The 19,346-nt window shown below is 38.8% G+C and overlaps 1 protein-coding gene across 2 annotated transcripts in view; it reads left to right on the top strand.

Annotated features, from left to right (window-relative positions):
- The window catches only part of plxdc2b (plexin domain containing 2b), a 100,066-nt gene that overhangs the window by 38,365 nt on the left and 42,355 nt on the right, over positions 1-19,346 (top strand). For both annotated transcript variants that reach the window (XM_027169418.2, XM_027169417.2), the window contains exons 2-4: positions 4,926-5,119; positions 13,327-13,473; positions 13,953-14,022. In XM_027169418.2, coding sequence (XP_027025219.2) covers positions 4,926-5,119; positions 13,327-13,473; positions 13,953-14,022 — 411 coding nt within the window. The remainder of the gene's footprint in view (positions 1-4,925; positions 5,120-13,326; positions 13,474-13,952; positions 14,023-19,346) is intronic.

The raw sequence follows: 19,346 nt of genomic DNA, 5'->3' as shown, positions 1-19,346 counted from the left end.
CCTTTTTTGTATTAATTTGTAAAAATAAATAAATCAATTAAAAAATATATTTTTAAAAATGTAGCGTAATAGTCAAATAATATTTGGTTTATTTATTTTATAATGAGAGATAATCTTGGAATAATAAGGTTAGGGTTAGTGTTAGATCTCATGAGCATTACCTGAGCACTGCATTTAGAGCATCTGCTCACCTATGGTTGGTTAAATTATGGTGCGAGTTTGTTTCCATTTTAAAAAATAGAATTTTTCAAAACTGTAGGCAGAAGAAGAAAAAAAACAGCACAAAGCCAGTTTTAAACTCGAGTGATGTAGCTGAGGTAGCTTCCATTTCCCTATTGCCAAAGAAATACAGACATGGATATTTAAAATACAGACATGGATATTTAAAATACAGACATGGATATTTGGCGCAGAAAAATTCAGTACCCCCAGGAGTTTAATGCTTTAATGCTGAAAATGCTTCATTTTGTTGCAGCTTTCTTCAAAAATTTTGCATTGCGACATTTTTGTAGAAAACTACTCGAATTGGCAAAATTACAAGCATAAGATTCTTCCTTGAAAATCCTACCGATGAAGACACAGAAGCCAAGCTACTCTGAATATTTTGCCGAATGCTTGATTTTGCGTTAATTGCGTTAACACACACATTACACCTGCTTGTTTTGACCGTCCTGATCAGCCCTGAAAATCTCTTTGTATTCTCTTCTTTTATGTTAATTTCAAATGACTTTTCTGTTCTATGTTGTATTTACATTATTAGCTTTAATAGATGTGTAAGGCTTTTCCCAGCGTGAGTCGGAATTAGTTAATAAAACCACAAAAGCTGAAGAAGACAAAAAAGGCAGCAGACTTTTTGTCTAAAGAACAAGAGAATTACCAAATCAAAAGAAGAGAGCAAGAGGCTTACTTTCGTATTGAAAAGGAGAAAAGAGTGAGACACTGTGTGGAAGGAAATGAGAGGGAAAGAGTAAATCCATTCCCTCTGTGAGGCCTTTCACAGCATGGCATCTGAAAACTGCGATTGTTGCTGCACTTCAATTGGAGCCAGTGACAGTCACCTCTGCGAGTCCTATTTCACCTTCAGCTTCGCTTTTAAATTAATAGGCTTTAGAGGAAGCCTTTGGCACTGAGACGACTTGCTCACATTCTTAGTCATCCTAGACTTTAGAAGAGTATCCTAGAAAAAAAAAACTCTTTCTCTAGGAAATAAGTAGAGGAACAATTGCAATGGATATAATTAGATATCGCTTTTGGGAAAGAATTTAAGTTTTGTTATTTCCTGAATTCAAAACATGTCATTACCCATTTTGGGGAATAGTGCATGACTGAGCACCGGGAGCTTTTATATATTAAATGTATTATTAGATGTTGGAATTTTAGAGAGCTACAGTATATAACCTTTTCCAAATAGCTCATTTGGAATGATGTAAATGTAAAGTGGTGGACTGACCTTTGAGAAGAACTTCTCACTATTAGTTGGGTTTCATTCATTGTATCCTGTGCTTTTTTTTTTTTTTTAGGGTATGTGAAGGACGTTGTTATAAGAGACAGTTAATAATGTTAATATAATCTATATAAAGACTATATATACTATATAAGACTGTGGTACATTATACACATGACAACACGACAGCATGTCACAGTTCTTTAAGAAAAGATAAGGTAAGATAAGATAAGATAAGATACCTTTATTCGGCCTGCAGTGGGCAAATTTCTATGTTACAGCAGCAAAGAAAGAGAAATGCCAGTATATATAAAAGAATAAAGAAATAATATAGTAAACAGTATATACACAACACAATATATAATACAAAGAAGAAAAAGAGACCACGAGTAAGTGGTTACGCTAACAGACATATTGCACACAGGTAATATTGCACGTTTTTAAAATTTCTGTTATTGCACTTTTTTAAAATACTTTGTTATTGTTTATTATTGCAGTTAAACAGTAATAACAGTGTGTATTATGGTGACTGGTTTACTGGGAGGAGCTTTGATTGTAAAGTCTAATAGCAGCAGGGAGAAAAGAGCGTCTGTATCGCTCCTTCAGACACTTAGGATGCAACAGTCTGTCACTGAAGGAGCTGCTCAGAGATGAAACCGTTTCATACAGGGGCTGAGAGTAGTTCTCCAGCAATGATGATAGTTTTGCTACCATCCTCATTTCTACTACCTCCTGTACAGTGTCCAGAGGAATCCCTAGGACTGAGCTGGCCTTCCTGATCAGCTTGTCCAGTCTCTTCCTTTCTGCAGTAGAGATGCTGCTGCACCAGAATACCACACCATACAATATGACTGAGGCCACCTCAGAGTCAAAAAAGGTCTTCAGTAGCTCTCCCTGCACTCCAAAAGACCTTAGTCTCCTCAGCAGAAAGAGTCTGCTCTGTCCTTTCTTATAGATTGCCTTTACTGTATTTGTAACTAAACAATTTTCCTCCTTTTCAGTTCATCGAAGCACTTAACCTTCGGCAAACTATAAATTGTGGAGAAATAATACAACGGCAGACTGATTACTCAGCGTGTGAATGTGAATAATGTGAAATTTTGTATTTTTAGTTAATAATAAGCATGGACTAACTGTTCATCCATATACCATGGACATTGTGGCAAAGTACTGATCCTGTCGATTAGATTTCATTCGAAGTTGCCAGGTTTAGTATATAACAATCTTGTACTTATAACACCTGCATATATAACAGGTTGATATAACAATCACCAGCATTTTATTAGTAGTAGTAGTAGTAGTAGTAGTAGTAGTAGTAGTAGTAGTAGTAGTAGTAGTAGTAGTATTCTCTGGGTGTTGACAGCAATTATTTTTGCTAGCTGTATTATCTATACAAACTAGACAATGTGTATGAAATATATATATATGAAATGAATACAGTGCTAACCCAGGAACTCTAGCTAATTCTAGCAAAACCCCACAACAGTGTAAGAGAAAGGCAGAGACACCTCTTCATTCTGGTTGCTTACCAGTTTCTAGCTTGCTCATGTGAATGTAGCTGAAGACTAGAGCCAGAATGAAGTGTTGCCTGCGAAATGATGGAGTGGACCTTTAATGTTACAGGCGTAAATGAGGCCCAGTCAAGTGCACGATTCCCACACTCTCTCATTACCCTATAAAGAGGCCAGAAAAGGCATGAAGTGAAGAATGGAGCCAGTTTATCTTAGTGCATTGTAAAACGTAGTACTTTAAAAAAGAGGGAAAGAAAGGTATATTGCAGTTGAGGGACAGATCTATGAGAAAAGAGTAATGTTTAAGGTCTTTTTTTATTTTGCTCTTAAATGAGTGTTGCACAGAGAACCAGAACAAATTCGACTGCATTTAGGTATAGAAATCGAGTGAGTGGCAAAGAGTGGAAGCTTGGCGTCAGGCACGACTTCAGACACCTATAAACAAGTTAGGCCCCAGCACGGTAATTGGCAACATGCAGATCCAGTACGTGTTCTGTGAGCTGACAAGCTAATTACAAGCAAAGACGTGTCATGCTACTTATTTAAGAAAAGAAGCTTCCTGTTTTAAAGAACACCTGAATACATGTAAAAAAAATATCTGAATACATCAAACGTCTTTATAGGTACATAGTGGAACACATACACAAGCATACACACCTTCGTTTTTGATCTCTATAAACTAGCATAATGGCATAAATTACGATGACTTCAGAAAGAGAGCGAGAGCGCAAAACTCAGCATCAGTTGTTAATGAAACCTTGGCCTTGTGTGACTCATAAACAGGGCTTGTTACTTTTTGTTGTTTATGTGGTGACTTCATTAGCATACCCATCTGGCCTTGAGAGGGAAACATGGAAAGCTGGTGAAGAGCTGGACAACAGGGAGAGAGGAAAGGAGTAAAAGCAGTTAGTGAAAGAGCCAAAAGCAGCCTCCGGGGAAGAGACGACTAAAACAACTTTAAGAAAGAAGAGAACTAGAGAAGTAGAAGGTTGCGACAAGGAGTCAAAAAGTTTTGCATTCATTCAGATAGCCATGCTAGTAGCCTGTTATTAATTTCGATCATGGGCTGTTTTGAAGAGAAACTAAACTAATACACACAATATTTATTTCCTGCAGTGATTTGGACAACGTATATACGGTCGACATGTTGAAGTTATTTTGCACAGAATGTTTCCCACCACACTGGAAAACATGTAATTCAGTAAAGCACTAATAATTAGCTCAAGACTAAAGGCATTTGTCAGTACTGTGAGAACTGTGTGCGAAAGCTTCAGTAAATGTTTCACTGCTATATGTGTCGTCGTTTTTTAGGTTAAGATTAATGCAAGTCATGTTGAAATGATTTTCATTATTCTGATGACTGATCAGCTCTAAAGCAAAACAAATGCATTTCAGTCTTGCATTTCTGTGGCTTCAATTGTTTTCAATTGCTCAGTGGTGAAAAATTTGTTCTAACTGAAGCTTATTAATAATCCAATTCAAATGATTAAATGTTGCTGCTTTGTAATATTTTGTATCCTTGACTAGTTATTCCCCAAACAAGTCATTTTATCTTCCTGTTTCATTTGAGCAAAATTTTTATTTTAATTAAACCAGACAAATCCATTGTTAATGGTTCATTAAGATTTGCTAGTGGGAAACAAATCAGGGATCCTGATTGTATAAGACATAATACTATGTTTTGGGGTAAATTGCTGACTCATGCTTAAAATAATGAGTCTCAGACGCACGTCTGATTACAATGATGAGAACAATAACAAAGGCAAGTGCAAGTGGACAGCCAAATGATGTGTGTGTGTGTGTGTACATTTACAGTTAACTAAGTTGCTGCCCAAGGATTCACATTTTTTTTACAGCTCAAGGATTCACATTTTTTCGTTAGCTTCTCTCTATGAATTGGTGATTTGTCCATTCCTGAACATTTTTTGATTCCGCTTTGATGTGATGCAATTGTTTTTTGTTCTCCACAGGAGTTTCCTATTCCGTGCTTCAGGGGCCGGCACAAGATGATGACGTCACAGTGGAAGTACTCAGGAAGAGACGGTGGCTGTCTGAGCCGGGAACGACCAGCAACAAAGCCAGTCAGGAGACTTCAGAGGCGGACTCACAGGGTTTACAAGGACCACTGACAGACACTGAAGCAGATAACAGCTACCAGATTACTGTAAGCTTTTTGTTTAGTGGTTTGTTTGGCCTAGTGGTTTGCCCCTCCAGGGTCGGGTGCTGTGTGTGTGTGCGGAGTGCTTCAGGGGTTCCCTCTGTGTCCTCCAGTTTCCTTCCCCAGTTGACATATTTGTGTTGTAGGCTGACTGGCATCTCTAAATTGCCCATAGTGTGTGAATTTGTGTGCACTGTGTCTGCCACCTTGTCATCCATGTTCCCAGGATAGATTCTAGGTTCCATGCGAGGATAAACACTGCAGAAAATGCATGGATGAACGGCTGTTTGACTCCCTAGCAGAGCCATATGGAAGACGAGTCTGACAGAAACAGGCTGTAGAAAGACTAGACACAACAGAGCTCGATATGCACAGAGCTATAAAGCAGGTTTGACTGATGTAATGAGTCTGTCTGTCTCATCAGGGAAGATGGCAACGAGCCACCGCACCTAAAGAGCAATTTGCACTAGAGCATTATGGTCGTTTTCAATACTCCTGTTTAATGTTTCTAGCTAATGTATTTCATTTGTGTGTGTGTGTGTGTGTGTATGTGTGTGTGTGTGTGTGTGTGTGTGTGTGTGTGTGTGTGTGTGTGTGTGTGTGTGTGTGTGTATGTAGGGCTCACTATCTCAAATGATTATAAAGATGACTTTGACTTTGAAAAGAGATCAGGTGGTGTGGGAATAAAGCTGCTTATTATTAAACCTCATGTGGTCGGGGCTGTGTGTTTGTGGATGTTTGTGTATGCCTAGGTAGACAGAGTTTTGTGGCTCAGCAGAGGGTGAATTAGAAAGGCTTTAACTTTCTGTGTGTGTGTGTGTGTGTGTGTGTGTTTGTGTGTGTGTGTGTGTGTGTGTGTGTGTGTGTGTGTGTGTGTGTGTGTGTGTGTGTGTGTGTGAGAGAGAGAGCGAGAGAGTAAGAGAGAGAGTTAGTGAGTGAGAGAGAGAGAGAGAGAGAGAGAGAGAGAGAGAGAGAGAGAGAGTATGTGTGCATAGATTACAGACAGAAGGTGAAGGTGAGATATGATTGGATGAGTCTCTGTATGTGTGTGTGTGTGTGTGTGTGTGTGTGTGTGTGTGTGTGTGTGTGTGTGTGTGTGTGTGTGTGTGTGTGTGTGTGTGTGTGTGTGTGTGTGCCTGCGAGTGCATGTTTACTTTAGCCTTGCTTATAATAAAGACTATGGAGAGTCTTTGGATTGGGTGCTTTACCACACACACACACACACACACACACACACACACACACACACACACACACACACACACACACACACACACATTTAGGCTGCCAAAACCACTAGGTCAGGCATCACTAGTCAGATATTTTAGAGTCTATATATTGTCCAGAATCGAATATAATAGAATTGAGAGTGTTGTATGCCACTTAGTGTATATCTCTTTAAGTATATACTGTACTGTCTGTCAGAATTCTTGTGAAACTTTTACAATACTTGAATTATCTTTTTTATTTGTTATGTTTTTTTAGTTTTAACTTTACCAGATGTAATTGAATTGTCTTGCTTAAGTTCCACCTGAGATGCTGATGACATATTTTATGTTGTTGTTCATTTTACATAAGAATCTATAAAATGTACAACCTGAGTCAATGTGGAGTCTGTTCAATGTGTTGTTCTGTAGTCTGCTGCGTATTTGTTCAGGTTTATATGTCTTTTCTGCTCATTTCTTAAGTTCCCAAGTCCCAAATAATGTTCTATTCACTATACTGTATGTCCTCTACCATCTAGTATATGTATTTTAGAACTGTAGAATTTTCTCAAATGAAGCAATAATGTTGAAGCTGTTTCCCTGTCGATGGTAAATGGGATGAAATGCATGTCATGTAATGTACCAAACTTAACTTTAGCAGATTTAAGTGACTAATTAAAATGTTTACATATAAATCCAACCTAAATCTTGGGCTAACGTCAAAGATACATGTAAGACGTCCTGTCCTGCAAAGTGTTGTCGGCCATCTTGAGAATGTTTTCTCCTAAACCATAGCGAGACCTCTACATCCTTGTCAGTCACCTCTAAACACTGACAGATTTGTTTGCCGTCTGCTCGTTTTCTGTTATTTTGGGCTGTTGCTTATTGTCTCCATTTTCCTTTTTTTGTGTCTCGTTCTTCTTTCACTCTTCACCACAGCTGTCTTGAAGTCTTCCGCTCCTTTCTCTCAATTCTCTCTCCAGGGAGATAAGGACAAGGTGTGCTGGAACAGAGCATTGAGATACACATCATAATGAAATGGTCAGAAGGAGTCGACACAAGTCTAGTTTGTCGTGCTTGATCGATCGAAAGCGACTGTCAGCTTGATCAACAAAACCAAAGCATGGTCTGTAGTCTGTTCTATTCTGCTCTAAACGTCCTTGTTTAAATACCTCAGGAGTTACATAATATTCACACAGACATTACCTGTTAGTCTGCGCACCTCTACGTCACGAGGTTTACAGGAAACCCCACAATTCTTGCCACTTTAAGGAACATACAGTAACTGTTCGATTTTCCTCAATCTAAAGCATTCTGATAAGACCACCTTAGAATAGTTAGAATTGGATAGTGCTTTCTCATCCTTAAAGGAAGGAAAAGTCATAAACTATGGTTGTGAACTGTGTGTTTTGTGGCTGAAAGCTTAGTTGCCTCTGCCAGAAGGTTATCCGAAGATTGGGCATTCAGCAATGCTGGAGCAATTAAGAGATTCATATAATGGCAAATAATTAACTACATACTATTACTAAATAATGAACCACATCCATGTTTGTTGAGGCCATAAATGCTTGATTTCACTGCAGCTTTTTTTTTTTTTTTTTAATTTCCAAGGCAATTTGCAGTGATAATCAAATTGGGGTGAGAAAAGTGTGTGTTGAGTCTTTTGTGATTTTTACATGCAGAAAACTGGTGAAACTGTAAGCACATGATTCTTCTTATAAACTCCAACAAAGACACGTATGTAATTACTTTCTATGATAGTGCTACTCAGAGGGATTTGGCTGAATGTGTGTTGTGACAATGTCACACGATGTGTCCTATCCCATTAAAAAAAAAAATTAATTGCAAGATGCTTTGAATATTTCTTCAAATCGTGTTTAGTTCTGCAATTAAACCACAGCTGAGTCACATTTGAGCTGCAGTTTTCTCCTGTCCTTGAAGTTCCATGCACGTTGTGTGTGTCTACTGGCCGTGGATTGAGTGCAGTAGCGTGTCTATTGCTTTCTGCAGTGGCAGGGAAATTTGCTCTGCTGCTTTAACTCTGTGTTTGCTCTGTTTTGGACCAGCGGTCTGAGCGCTCTTTCGGGGCTGCTCAATCCTCCGTGATGTGCTTGTGTAAATACAATTTTGGTTTAATATTTTCTTTTTAAAACCTACCTCTGTCACTTCCCAGTAGAGCCGTTGTTCCATAGAGAGCACACAGAACTTGTGCTATGGACAGAGCAATATAAGTCTGCTGGAGTTTCTAAAAAATATACAGCGAAATTTAAAAAAAAAACAAAAAAACAACATGGGTGATATAATTAAATATTGCTTTATTTTATTTTATTTTATTTAATCCGTTTTACTCCAGATGTCTTAAATATTATGTACTGTATATAATATGATTGTTGTTGGGTTTTTTAAAGAAATAAGCCACACCTACTTTCATTTCAAATTTTAATACAGACACATATCCTAATTGAAAAAACACCCCAATAAACAGACAAATTGGCAACCAGTTCTGTACTGCGTGTATATAAGCTAAAAGAGCTTATACCATGAGGCTGTTAAGTGCTTGATTCTGATTGGCTGATAGTCGTGCAGTTGGTTTTCAGTGAAGGCACAGCTACAGTACAGCACAGCAGGAAGGTCTTGGCCACATTACATCTCCATATCTCTTCACCAAGTTAACTGATATAACGTTTAAAAAAAACAATTAAAAAAAAAAAGATCTAACAACAAACAAAATGAAAGGCAATTTTGATTTTGCAGAAAGAACTTTAATGACGAGGATGAAATTTACAACAATTTAGACCGACAGACAGACAGACAGACAGACAGACAGACAGACAGACAGACAGACAGACAGATAGATAGATAGATAGATAGATAGATAGATAGATAGATAGATAGATAGATAGATAGATAGATAGGTATTGATTGAACTGTTCATAGGCTTCTCTCTCTCTCTCTCTCTCTCTCTCTCTCTCAGTGGCTCAGGACTTCATTACTATTAGTTCTACTAGTTGTGTCTAGTTCCTACACACAAGAATGTTTTAAGGACCTGACAAAAGTCTTGAAATAAAGCATCTCAACAATGTCTTGACGTGTGGTAAAAATGATATAAACACAATAATTGTCTCAGGTCTGTTGTTTTTTTTGAACCATTACGTACAACACACACTGTGGTGTAACCATTACCACATTGAGTGTGGCTTATTTTTCTAACACGTTCACAGTTCACAATTAATCCTGACATATTCCACGAACTACAAATCAGAGTTGACGATATCGCACCCTCTTCAATTCTGTTTTATTATTAAAAACAAATACAGTAATCCCTCGCCACTTCGCGGTTCAAGTTTTGCGGTTCAAGTTTCGCGGCCTCAGTGCATCGCTGATTTTTCAAAGATATTCATCGAAAAATAAAATTAAAAACGGTTTCCCAGGATGCCGGACAAAGAGAGAAACATTCTCAGAGGCTTTGTACATACCCACGGGCACTCAGACAAGGCACATGATTGGTTCCTGGCAAGAGATCTGAGCTGATTGGCTGCGCATCATCGCATCCTCTTCCAGCTTCTTCCCTTGTTGTATCTCGCCACTCTCGTTCACGCTGTCAACTGTGTCTCGCGTATTGTGTTAGAAATTAACTTCTCCTTAAGCCCTTACAATGCCTCCTAAGCGCTGTGCCCCTGCGAAAGATTCCTCTAGTGAGCCCAAGAGGAAGAGGAAGATGATGACCATCAGTGAAAAGGTCAAACTTAGGGCCAATCCTACTTCGCGGTCCCCATTAACTGCGATAAACGAGGGATCACTGTATATGCGTTGTTTTGTTTTATGTTGTCTTAGAAGCTTAAACTATTGTGTGGGAAATTCTTTAGCCTTGTGTGGCTCACATGTTCATCCTGATTGTGTTTTAATTCCACACCAGCTCCATTGCCTGCGAATCTGCATCACATTAACACACATGTTTAATGTGTTTTACCTGCCAAATTATCCACTCATTAAAAACAACCCCGAATTCCTCTTCTTAACACCTTCTACGAATAACATGTGAGTCGTAGCTTGTAATCTCAGCTTTCTTGTATGCTATCAGCCTTCAACTCACCGCAGTACATAACCATCCCAGCGGGATTTCCCGCAGCTTCCACATCTGTGCGTCACAGACTCATCGTTTCACCTTTTAAAAGCCAGCACATAAACTGACAACGAGAAGCATATGTCAGCTTGCTGCTGAAGACATTTCACAATCTGATGTTTGATGTGAAAATCATTTTTCACACATTTGTGGTGTATTGGAGAGATATATTAAGTCGTGTTACTGTTCACTCTAAATGCATGTTTCTCCTATCAGTGTGTCCTATCTGACACAACAAAACTAAAAAACCAGCAGGGAGTTCAGGACGTTTAAAAAAAAAAAAGAAAGAAGAAGGCAGCAAGCCACCTAATGTAATATTGATACCACTGTCACGGCCAATCTCTCATATACAAATGGATCTAGGGCTGTTTGCCACTATCTGGATCTCAAATGCAGTTTCAGACAGCACTTTCATTAGAGTCCTTTTGTTTCTCCTCCTGAGGCGTCTGAACGGTTTCTACTATAGATATATCTTCTTTTTTATTCGAGTGCTATTTCCTCAGGCTCTCAATTATGTCTTCATTTGTTCTGTTTGGCACCAGTTTTGTTCATTCCAGTTGAATTGACCATATTACGCTGTGATATACAGTACTAGGACTACACTACTAGGACTGAAATGGGACGCACTCTGTTCTCTTTCTCCTTCACCTCCTCGCCTCTCTAGCTTTCCTATGTCTCATATTTTCCTTTTTCCTTTTTTGATTTTTCCATCCAACTGCTATGTCCTGCCTCTGTCATTCTAGACTCCAATTTTCCTATCAGTGTCCCTGCTGTCTCTGAGCATATTGTAGAGGAGACACAAGGCTAAGGCAATCCAGCTGGCGTCTCGAAGTTGCCAACAACGTTGCATCCAGAAGAACCAGCTGCTGCTCATCAACGCCAAAGTGTTTTGGCAATGCAAAACAAAAAACTACAGATTAATGTCTAAACAGACACGGACTTCAGAAGTTAGTGTTAGCGTTGTACACGGAGAAAGGATACGAGTGTATGTTGTTGTGCGAATGAGTGATTGCATGCAGCAAGAAAGCATATAGTGACGTGAACCTAAGCTTTTATGGTAGACGTTATGTTACTTTATATTACATTTCATAACATGATATAAAGTTACGATACATTGTTACTTTACATTATGTTACATTACATGAATATTACATAACGTTACTTTGTATTACTTTATGTTACAGTACATTGCAAAACATTACGTCATTATGTTATGTCACATTACATTTCATCTCATTTCTTTGTGTTAAGTTACAATACATTACAGTAGTATTAAAGCAATGAGTTATTTCTAAGCACTAATTTAATTTTATCAGTTAAAAGGAAACTGCTGTTGTTGTTATTCGGTTTTACTTGTTCCCTAAGTACATTTTTGGCTGGAAATGTCCTCTTTTAACTGCTTTACCTCATGTAAATACATCATTTTAGTACTAGGTTTGCCAAATTTGGAAAAAATGGCATGAATATTATTGTTCTGCTGCTGTAGACACCATGTTATGGCACTATTGTGTAGTATTTAACAGGTATAAAATAATTTGAAGAAGACTTTATTAGTAGTATATGTCACATATACATTTACTGTACAGCACAGTGACATTATTTCTTTACATATCTTATAACTTTTGGGGATTGGGGTCAGAGCACAAGGTCATCCGTGATACAGCACCGTGATAAGCAGGGAGGGATAAGGGCCTTACTCAGGGGTCCAATGGTGGTAGTTTGAACCCTGATTAACAACCCAGAGCCTTAACCACTTGAGCTACTGCTGCCCACATATATATCATTACAAAGGTTACTGTCTGTCAGGACCCTGGCAGAGGTGGCTTGGAGACAGGCCCGTACACAGGATAGCTTCAAATGAAAGGGGTTTAATACATTAGGAAGACAAACATAAACCACAACACACGGGGAACTAACAATATAATCAATGAAGCCGCGCTGCCTAATGCAACGCGGCTCACATATATAGCGACACGGACAATCACACACAATGGGAAACAGGTGTGATGACCGGGGAGGAGCTCGACGTGGACGGGGCAATCAGGCAATCCTAACGGATCCGCGCTGATCCCTAACACTGTCACAGAAGTAATTTATTTTTTAGTTGTTCGAGATAATATTGCATGAAAAGGTTGCATAAACGGTAGAATTTCAAAGTTTTTCACTCTCACTAGAAGCTAGAGACCTACAAAGTTAAGTGAAAGTGAACATCCTAGTATCCTCAAAACAACCTGAACAATAAAGTGTGTGACATGTTGGTATCTGTTGGGACTGACTAGCAACTGTGTTTATGAGTCTATCATAAAAACACTGAACAAGAGTTACCATGGTAACTGCTCAAAAAAAGATAAAGAAAGAAAGAAAGATAGAAAGATAGTAAGTAAAATATTCCTACACCATTCAAGTTTGATAAGAGCAGCTGGATGTTTAGCAGCAGTCCTGGTACCATGTTCTGTTGAGATAAGACTAAAGAAAAATGTACTTACATGATTAGAGAAAATCATATCGCAGACAGACTCCGAACCCTCAGCCTACAACACTTGTATTAAGACTGAGGGAGGAAATCGGTGTAGCTGGAGGTAACTCCTGAAGCAAGAAATCTACACACACACACGATCCTCACCAAATCCATTGTTCTCTCCAGATTCAAGCAAAATGTTAACAACAATAAGAAAACAATTTATTTGCGATAAGTAGCAATGGTACATATTTGAAACCCACGATACATATTGGATATGATTTGATTTATTCTGATACTGTAGCAAAAAAGGAAAATTTGTTTGGGTTTGGAAATTTAATTTAATTTTAAATTCTATTCCTCTTTCTATTTCTGTCTACAAATATACAGATTCATATATGATGTTTACCATGTGTCCTCTCTGCAGGAGGACACAGATCACAGCTATTACACGTCAAGGACCTACGGCCCTAACGATCCCATGAGCAAAGATTTATGGGTGAACATTGATCATATGGACAAGGAGAAAGTAAAGATTCATGGAATCCTGTCCAATACACACAGACAAGCAGCGGTAAGCCTTCACACCCATACACAAGCAAACATCTCAACCATCTGGAGGTTACACAATCCCGATGACCACACACAGACACGTGTTCTCATAAAGTATAACATCAGTTCCTCAGTGTCAGTATGACTCGCTTGCCCTGTTGTTCTGGCTATGTAAATGTGGAAAATAATGGTTGGTTCAGAAAAGCACAAAATGCCCTTGTGTCAACATGCTCTATTTTATCGAAATGGGGAATCATTTTAGTTCACTGCTGCACATATTCCTTTCCAAATACAAGACACCACAATCCACATACTGAGCTTGGATAACATTAAAGTCTAAACCAGATCATTTACTTAAAGTATAATCAAATTTCTCTTGCTGACCACAGATTTAATTGTATTTATTTACAGGTAATTGCACTTGTTAATCTCTCTAAAACCTCAGTGTGCCACCAGACATAATGTTCTTACCTTGATGATAATGTTTATTTGTTCACACAGCGGGTCAACCTGTCTTTTGATTTCCCCTTTTATGGACATTTCCTCAGAGAGATCACTGTGGCAACTGGTGGTAAGTGAACCAGCTTCTGTGTTTGTGTGTGTGTGTGTGTGTGTGTGTGTGTGTGTGTGTGTGTGTGTGTGTGTGTGTGTGTGTGTGTGTGTGTGTGTGTGTGTGTGTGTGTGTGTGACAATGTACAGTGTGAAATTATACTCATCAGCCTCTTTAATGGCTGACAGATAGAATAGAAGCCTTTGTCACATCTGCATACATCTACAGTACAGCACAGTGAAATTCTTTCTTCACATATCCAAACTTTGAAGGTTGGGGTCAGAGCCAAGGGTTAACTATGATAAAGCACCCCTGGACCAGAGAGGGTTACACGCCTTGCTAAAGTGCCCAAAAATGGCAGCTTGGCAGAGCTGGGGCATAAACCCTGATTCTCTAATCTCCAGAGCATTAATTACTTGAGCCACGACTTGCCCCAGAGGTGGAACCCAGTGTGATTTTCCATTTCAGGTTTGATCTGTAGTGTAGACTGACATGCTTTTCTTTGCTGCTCATCACAGTTGTATAGAGTTACTGCAAACTTCCTGTGCAACTTTACTGAAGTTCTTGTCTTGTATTTGCATGATTATGTGCATTGCACTCCTGCGATCGGATAACTGCATTAATGAGCCATTGTACAAGTGTTCTTATTAAAGTGGTCGACGAGGGTATAATGTATCTGACGTGGCACACGTTGTTGTGACCTGTCGTACTTGACAGGTTTATGACTGAGCCTGCTTCTCTGTTTCTATCTGTGTGCAATTTGTCCCAATTCTGTGTTATATGTGAAGCAAGAAGAGAATTAAACTTAAATACAGCATGTGTCTCATTAAAGCATTATTGTAGAAGATAGAAGTCTCCAGAATAAACAGTTGCTTAGTTTAATCTAATCAGAATGCTAACAGTATTAGTTTCTCACCTTCACCTTCTCACCTCGGTAGCAGCTATAGATACCTTTTAGCTCTGGATGAAGTTTATTTTTTAGCCCATACAGTATAGAGATTGCCATCTTACATAATTCAGCATTTCTGATGGCTCTGTCAGCTATCTATCTGTGTTCTTCTCTTCAGCCAACGTTCCTCTGTCTCTTTCTGTATGAGAAGTCAGTAGAGCTTGATAGAAATAGGCTAACATTAAATTAATCTTCCATATTTGTATTTTGGCTACAGGGCAATTCGAATTGCATTTGCACTGGATACTAAATATTTACCAGCATGAGAAACCTGGCAAGAACTTTTCTGAAACAATTATGAGCGAGACTTTCCAATTCAGCAGGTTATAGGCTGGACACCTACTGTAATTATGCTGACATTTTAATGAGAGCGTAATGAAGGACAGCCAGAGGGTATAATTAATTGCGTTACTTGTGTACTGAGTCACGAAGCTTGGGGTATTAACTTTTTTTAATTGCCATAAAAAAGCAATCTGGTAATTTTTTCATATTGTCAAATTTTGGAGCAATGAGTTAAAATATTCCAATTTCTGTAACGTTACCTTAAACAACAGTCACTTGTGTCCTGCGTCCTTATTGTTCAGTGCATTGGCCAATGGACAGTTTCACAAAGCAACTCAATCACACAAACACTGTATATAAATACATGATAATTGTACTGTAAACATTTTAAATTTATTCCTAATGAGAAAGCTGGAGGTGATGGTGGCAAGAAAAAAAAACTTAAGAACTGAAAAGGGAAGCCATAGTCATCTAAAAGCCAAAAGAGAGTGTGATTATAAAATAATTTCCCTTCCATAACTGTATAAGGCATCTTCATGGTTTCTTGGTATTTACTTTTTTCCCCTGTAATCTCATGTATCTCTAAACTGTTTGTGTGGGTCGTCCTCTGGAGCAGCAATCGACCTCCAAGTGATGAGACTCCAACCAGAAGTGCCAGAATGGAGGTCCAGAGAGGAAAAGCAGTCAGGAAGACTGGTATCCCTCAGGAGAGATATTGTAGTGAGAAAGAGAGAGAGAGAGAGAGAGAGAGAGAGAGAGAGAGAGAGAGAGAGAGAGAGAGAGAGAGTTTCTTCAGAAAGTGGGTCTGCTTGAAGCCCTCTCTTATATGTAAATCTTCCGGTGTGGTACTGTGTACAGATATGGGATTCTAGTCTAGTTATTAGTAAGGAGTCTGGTCTTCTAACGATCACTAAAGTCATCAATACTGTCTTTTAATAAACCTTCAAAACAAAAGAAATTAAAAAAGGTGGGATTTGATTGATTGATTGATTGATTGATTGGTTTGTTGGTTGGTTGGTTGATTGATTTTATTTTATTTTTTCTTTGCTTGCTATGAGTTTCTTGTATATTTGTACATCTGTGTCTCAGTTAGGCTTTAGCATGTAGACTGTTCTTTGAGAAAATGCATCTAATTATGCAACTATTATCATCTTATGTATCTTAATTATGCATCTAATTATAACTGTTATAATGGATGCAGCATGGCTTAATGGTGAGCATGTTTATTTTGCTAACCTTTACCTTCAGGTTTGGACGTTCAAATCATGTCTTTGTTCTATGTGGAGTTTCCTCAGGGTAGTCCAGTTTTCTCCCTGGTCCAAAGACATGTACGCAATTAATTATACCCTCTGGCTGTCCTTTATTATGCTCTCATTAAAATGCAGATTGATTGTTATTACTAAAGTGTAAGTGGTGTGTGATTGTGTCCTGTGGTGTAGTGGCACCGTGTCCAGGGTGTCTCCTGGCTTGTGTCTCCTGGCTTGAGTTCCCTGCGATGAATCCAGGTTCACCATGACCCTGTGTAGCAGTATAGAAAATGGACGGATGGATTGATAGATGGACGCATGGATGGATGATGGAAGGATGTCATAACAGAAAACAGTTAAAGTAAAGACGCCCAGGCGAATATAAACCCTGCACTATTATTGCTGTGAATGACTGTGCCTGCACTCTGGGGGAAAAATAGATAATCTTACAACTTATAGTAAGTGATTTAACATTGGGATGAGTAGATGGAGGAAAGGCTTGTGCTAACCCTGATTACACCATAATCCACCATATGGATTGCTCCATCAGAGTGACACGTTGCCTTCAGTTGAGTAATAACGCTGTTTAGGACTGAGGAGCTTGTGTGATATATTTGAATGGAGCACAAGGTTAAATAGTTTGCAGCATCATTTGTTTTGTTCTAGCAGCAGCTTTTTTTGTTGGATTGTGCACCTGGGTGAATCTTAATTACTTCATCGGTAAAGCCGTCCGGCTTCAGGTCGCCATTTATAAATATCTAGAAAGAACCTACTTGAATGGGCATATTTGATTTTATCCTATCAATCCTGTTTCAGTAAGTTCCATGATCTCACTCATTAAGCAGAGAAAGATTTATCACCGAAAATCTATGATTGTACTTTGTTCATCTGCAGCAGACCGTCTCATATAAAAGCATAACTGGGTACTTCATATATTTTCGTGTCAGATTACAGTAGGAAAACAAGAAGCGATAATATTTTGATTCATAAAATTAACACTATATTCACATGCTCAAACCATTACAGATAAACACGTATACATGTATACGGTGTTGAAAGTCACCTCAGACGGTGACGATGTCTCAATGTTTGCCTCCTTCATGCTCACGCGTTTATGATTTTCCTACACAGCTGTATGATATCTTACTGTACCATTCTGTAAATCTAGAGACTGTTTTGTGTGAAAATCACAGGACGTCAGCAGCATTTCAAATATTCAAACCGTCCCCTGTGGAACCATTTACATTTACATTTGCAGATTTGACCAGTTTTTCCCAATTTTGATCTTTGATGTGAACACAGACCGAAGATCTTGACCTGTATCTGCACGATTATATGCACTGTGTATTGTGTGGCCTGATTGGAAATATCTGAAAGACCAGCTAAATATAATGCTTGCAAAAGAGAGGGAGAGGGAGGGAGAGAGAGAGAGAGAGAGAGAGAGAGAGAGAGAGAGAGAGACTAAAAGCTCTTCAAATCGTTCAGCATAAATATATATGATGAATAATTGAGATAATGCTATGAAAATTTCAAATAATAATTTGCCTGAAAGGTCCATCATGGTCCAACATGTGTAAAAAGAAACAAACTCAAACAAACACACACACACACACACACACACACACACACAACTTTGTGGATCTTGAGGTGACAGCATATGTTTTGGATCATTCACTGCCTCCTTAAGGGTCTGTGGTAGACAAGATAACAAGATAATGATCACTAGTCAGGGAGGAACAATATCCTAAATAAGACTCGAGCAGTACGGTTGTTCAATCCCGTGTATGTGTGACATTGTGTCTTTCTTATTTCGAGACATTTGATGAGTGATGCTGCTGCTTTTAACTAATCACACAAAATATCACTATCCAGCTTCCAGATATTTTGAGGTGCATGACAGTCTTTTATTTGTCATTGTAGCACAGTGTTTAGTCACCGTGTTAAGTCATTTAGTATCAAGATCATGATCAATTAGACCAGCTGTGTTTTTACACTTCCAAAAACTAATAGCTATATTGCATCACTTGTGGCAGAATGCCGAGAAGAGACGAGATAAGCAGGCATTCTTTTAGCAGTTAACAAGCTAACGTTAACGATTAAATCTGTGGCAAGTAAATTAGCCGTGGAAATGGGATGTCCTCAGTTAACTAAATATAAATTCACATGTAACTCATTAAGACAGCGGTACGTGTTAGCTACGTAGTCGCTTCTCAATCCTTAGCTGTAATGTTGTATTCTGAATTACTGTCTGACTGCAAAAAGGGAAAAGTGAGGAGAGGATTATCGTAGTGAGCAGGGTGAAGAAGTTGCACAGGACATTTTCCTTTCAGCCGGTGTTTCAGCCAGCCTTTATCTTTTAAATGATTCAAATTATAACAATCAGGGAATAGAAAATAATGTTTTCAGGCGTATCGGCTAGAAAACTAGCTCACCAGACAATGATTTATCAGGAAGATTTTACTGAATAACTTATAGAAAATGGGATACGATGGCTTAGTGGTTAGCACGTTCGCCTCACACCTCCAGGGTTGGGGTTCGATTCCCGCCTCCACCTTGTGTGTGTGGAGTTTGCATGTTCTCCCCGTGCCTCGGGGGGTTCCTCCGGGTACTCTGGTTTCCTCCCCGGTCCAAAGACATGCATGGTAGGTTGATTGGCATCTCTGGAAAATTGTCCGTAGTGTGTGAGCGTGTGAGTGAATGAGAGTGTGTGTGTGTGTGTTCCCTGCGATGGGTTGGCACTCCGTCCAGGGTGTATCCTGCCTCGATGCCCGAAGACGCCTGAGATAGGCACAGGCTCCCCGTGACCCGAGAAGTTCGGATAAGCGGTGGAAAATGAATGAATGATTGAATGAACTTATAGAAAATTC

Source organism: Tachysurus fulvidraco, chromosome 1 (assembly GCF_022655615.1).
Source record: "Tachysurus fulvidraco isolate hzauxx_2018 chromosome 1, HZAU_PFXX_2.0, whole genome shotgun sequence".
NCBI classification, from domain to species: Eukaryota; Metazoa; Chordata; class Actinopteri; order Siluriformes; family Bagridae; genus Tachysurus; species Tachysurus fulvidraco.
This window is presented reverse-complemented; position numbering and strand designations above follow the sequence as displayed.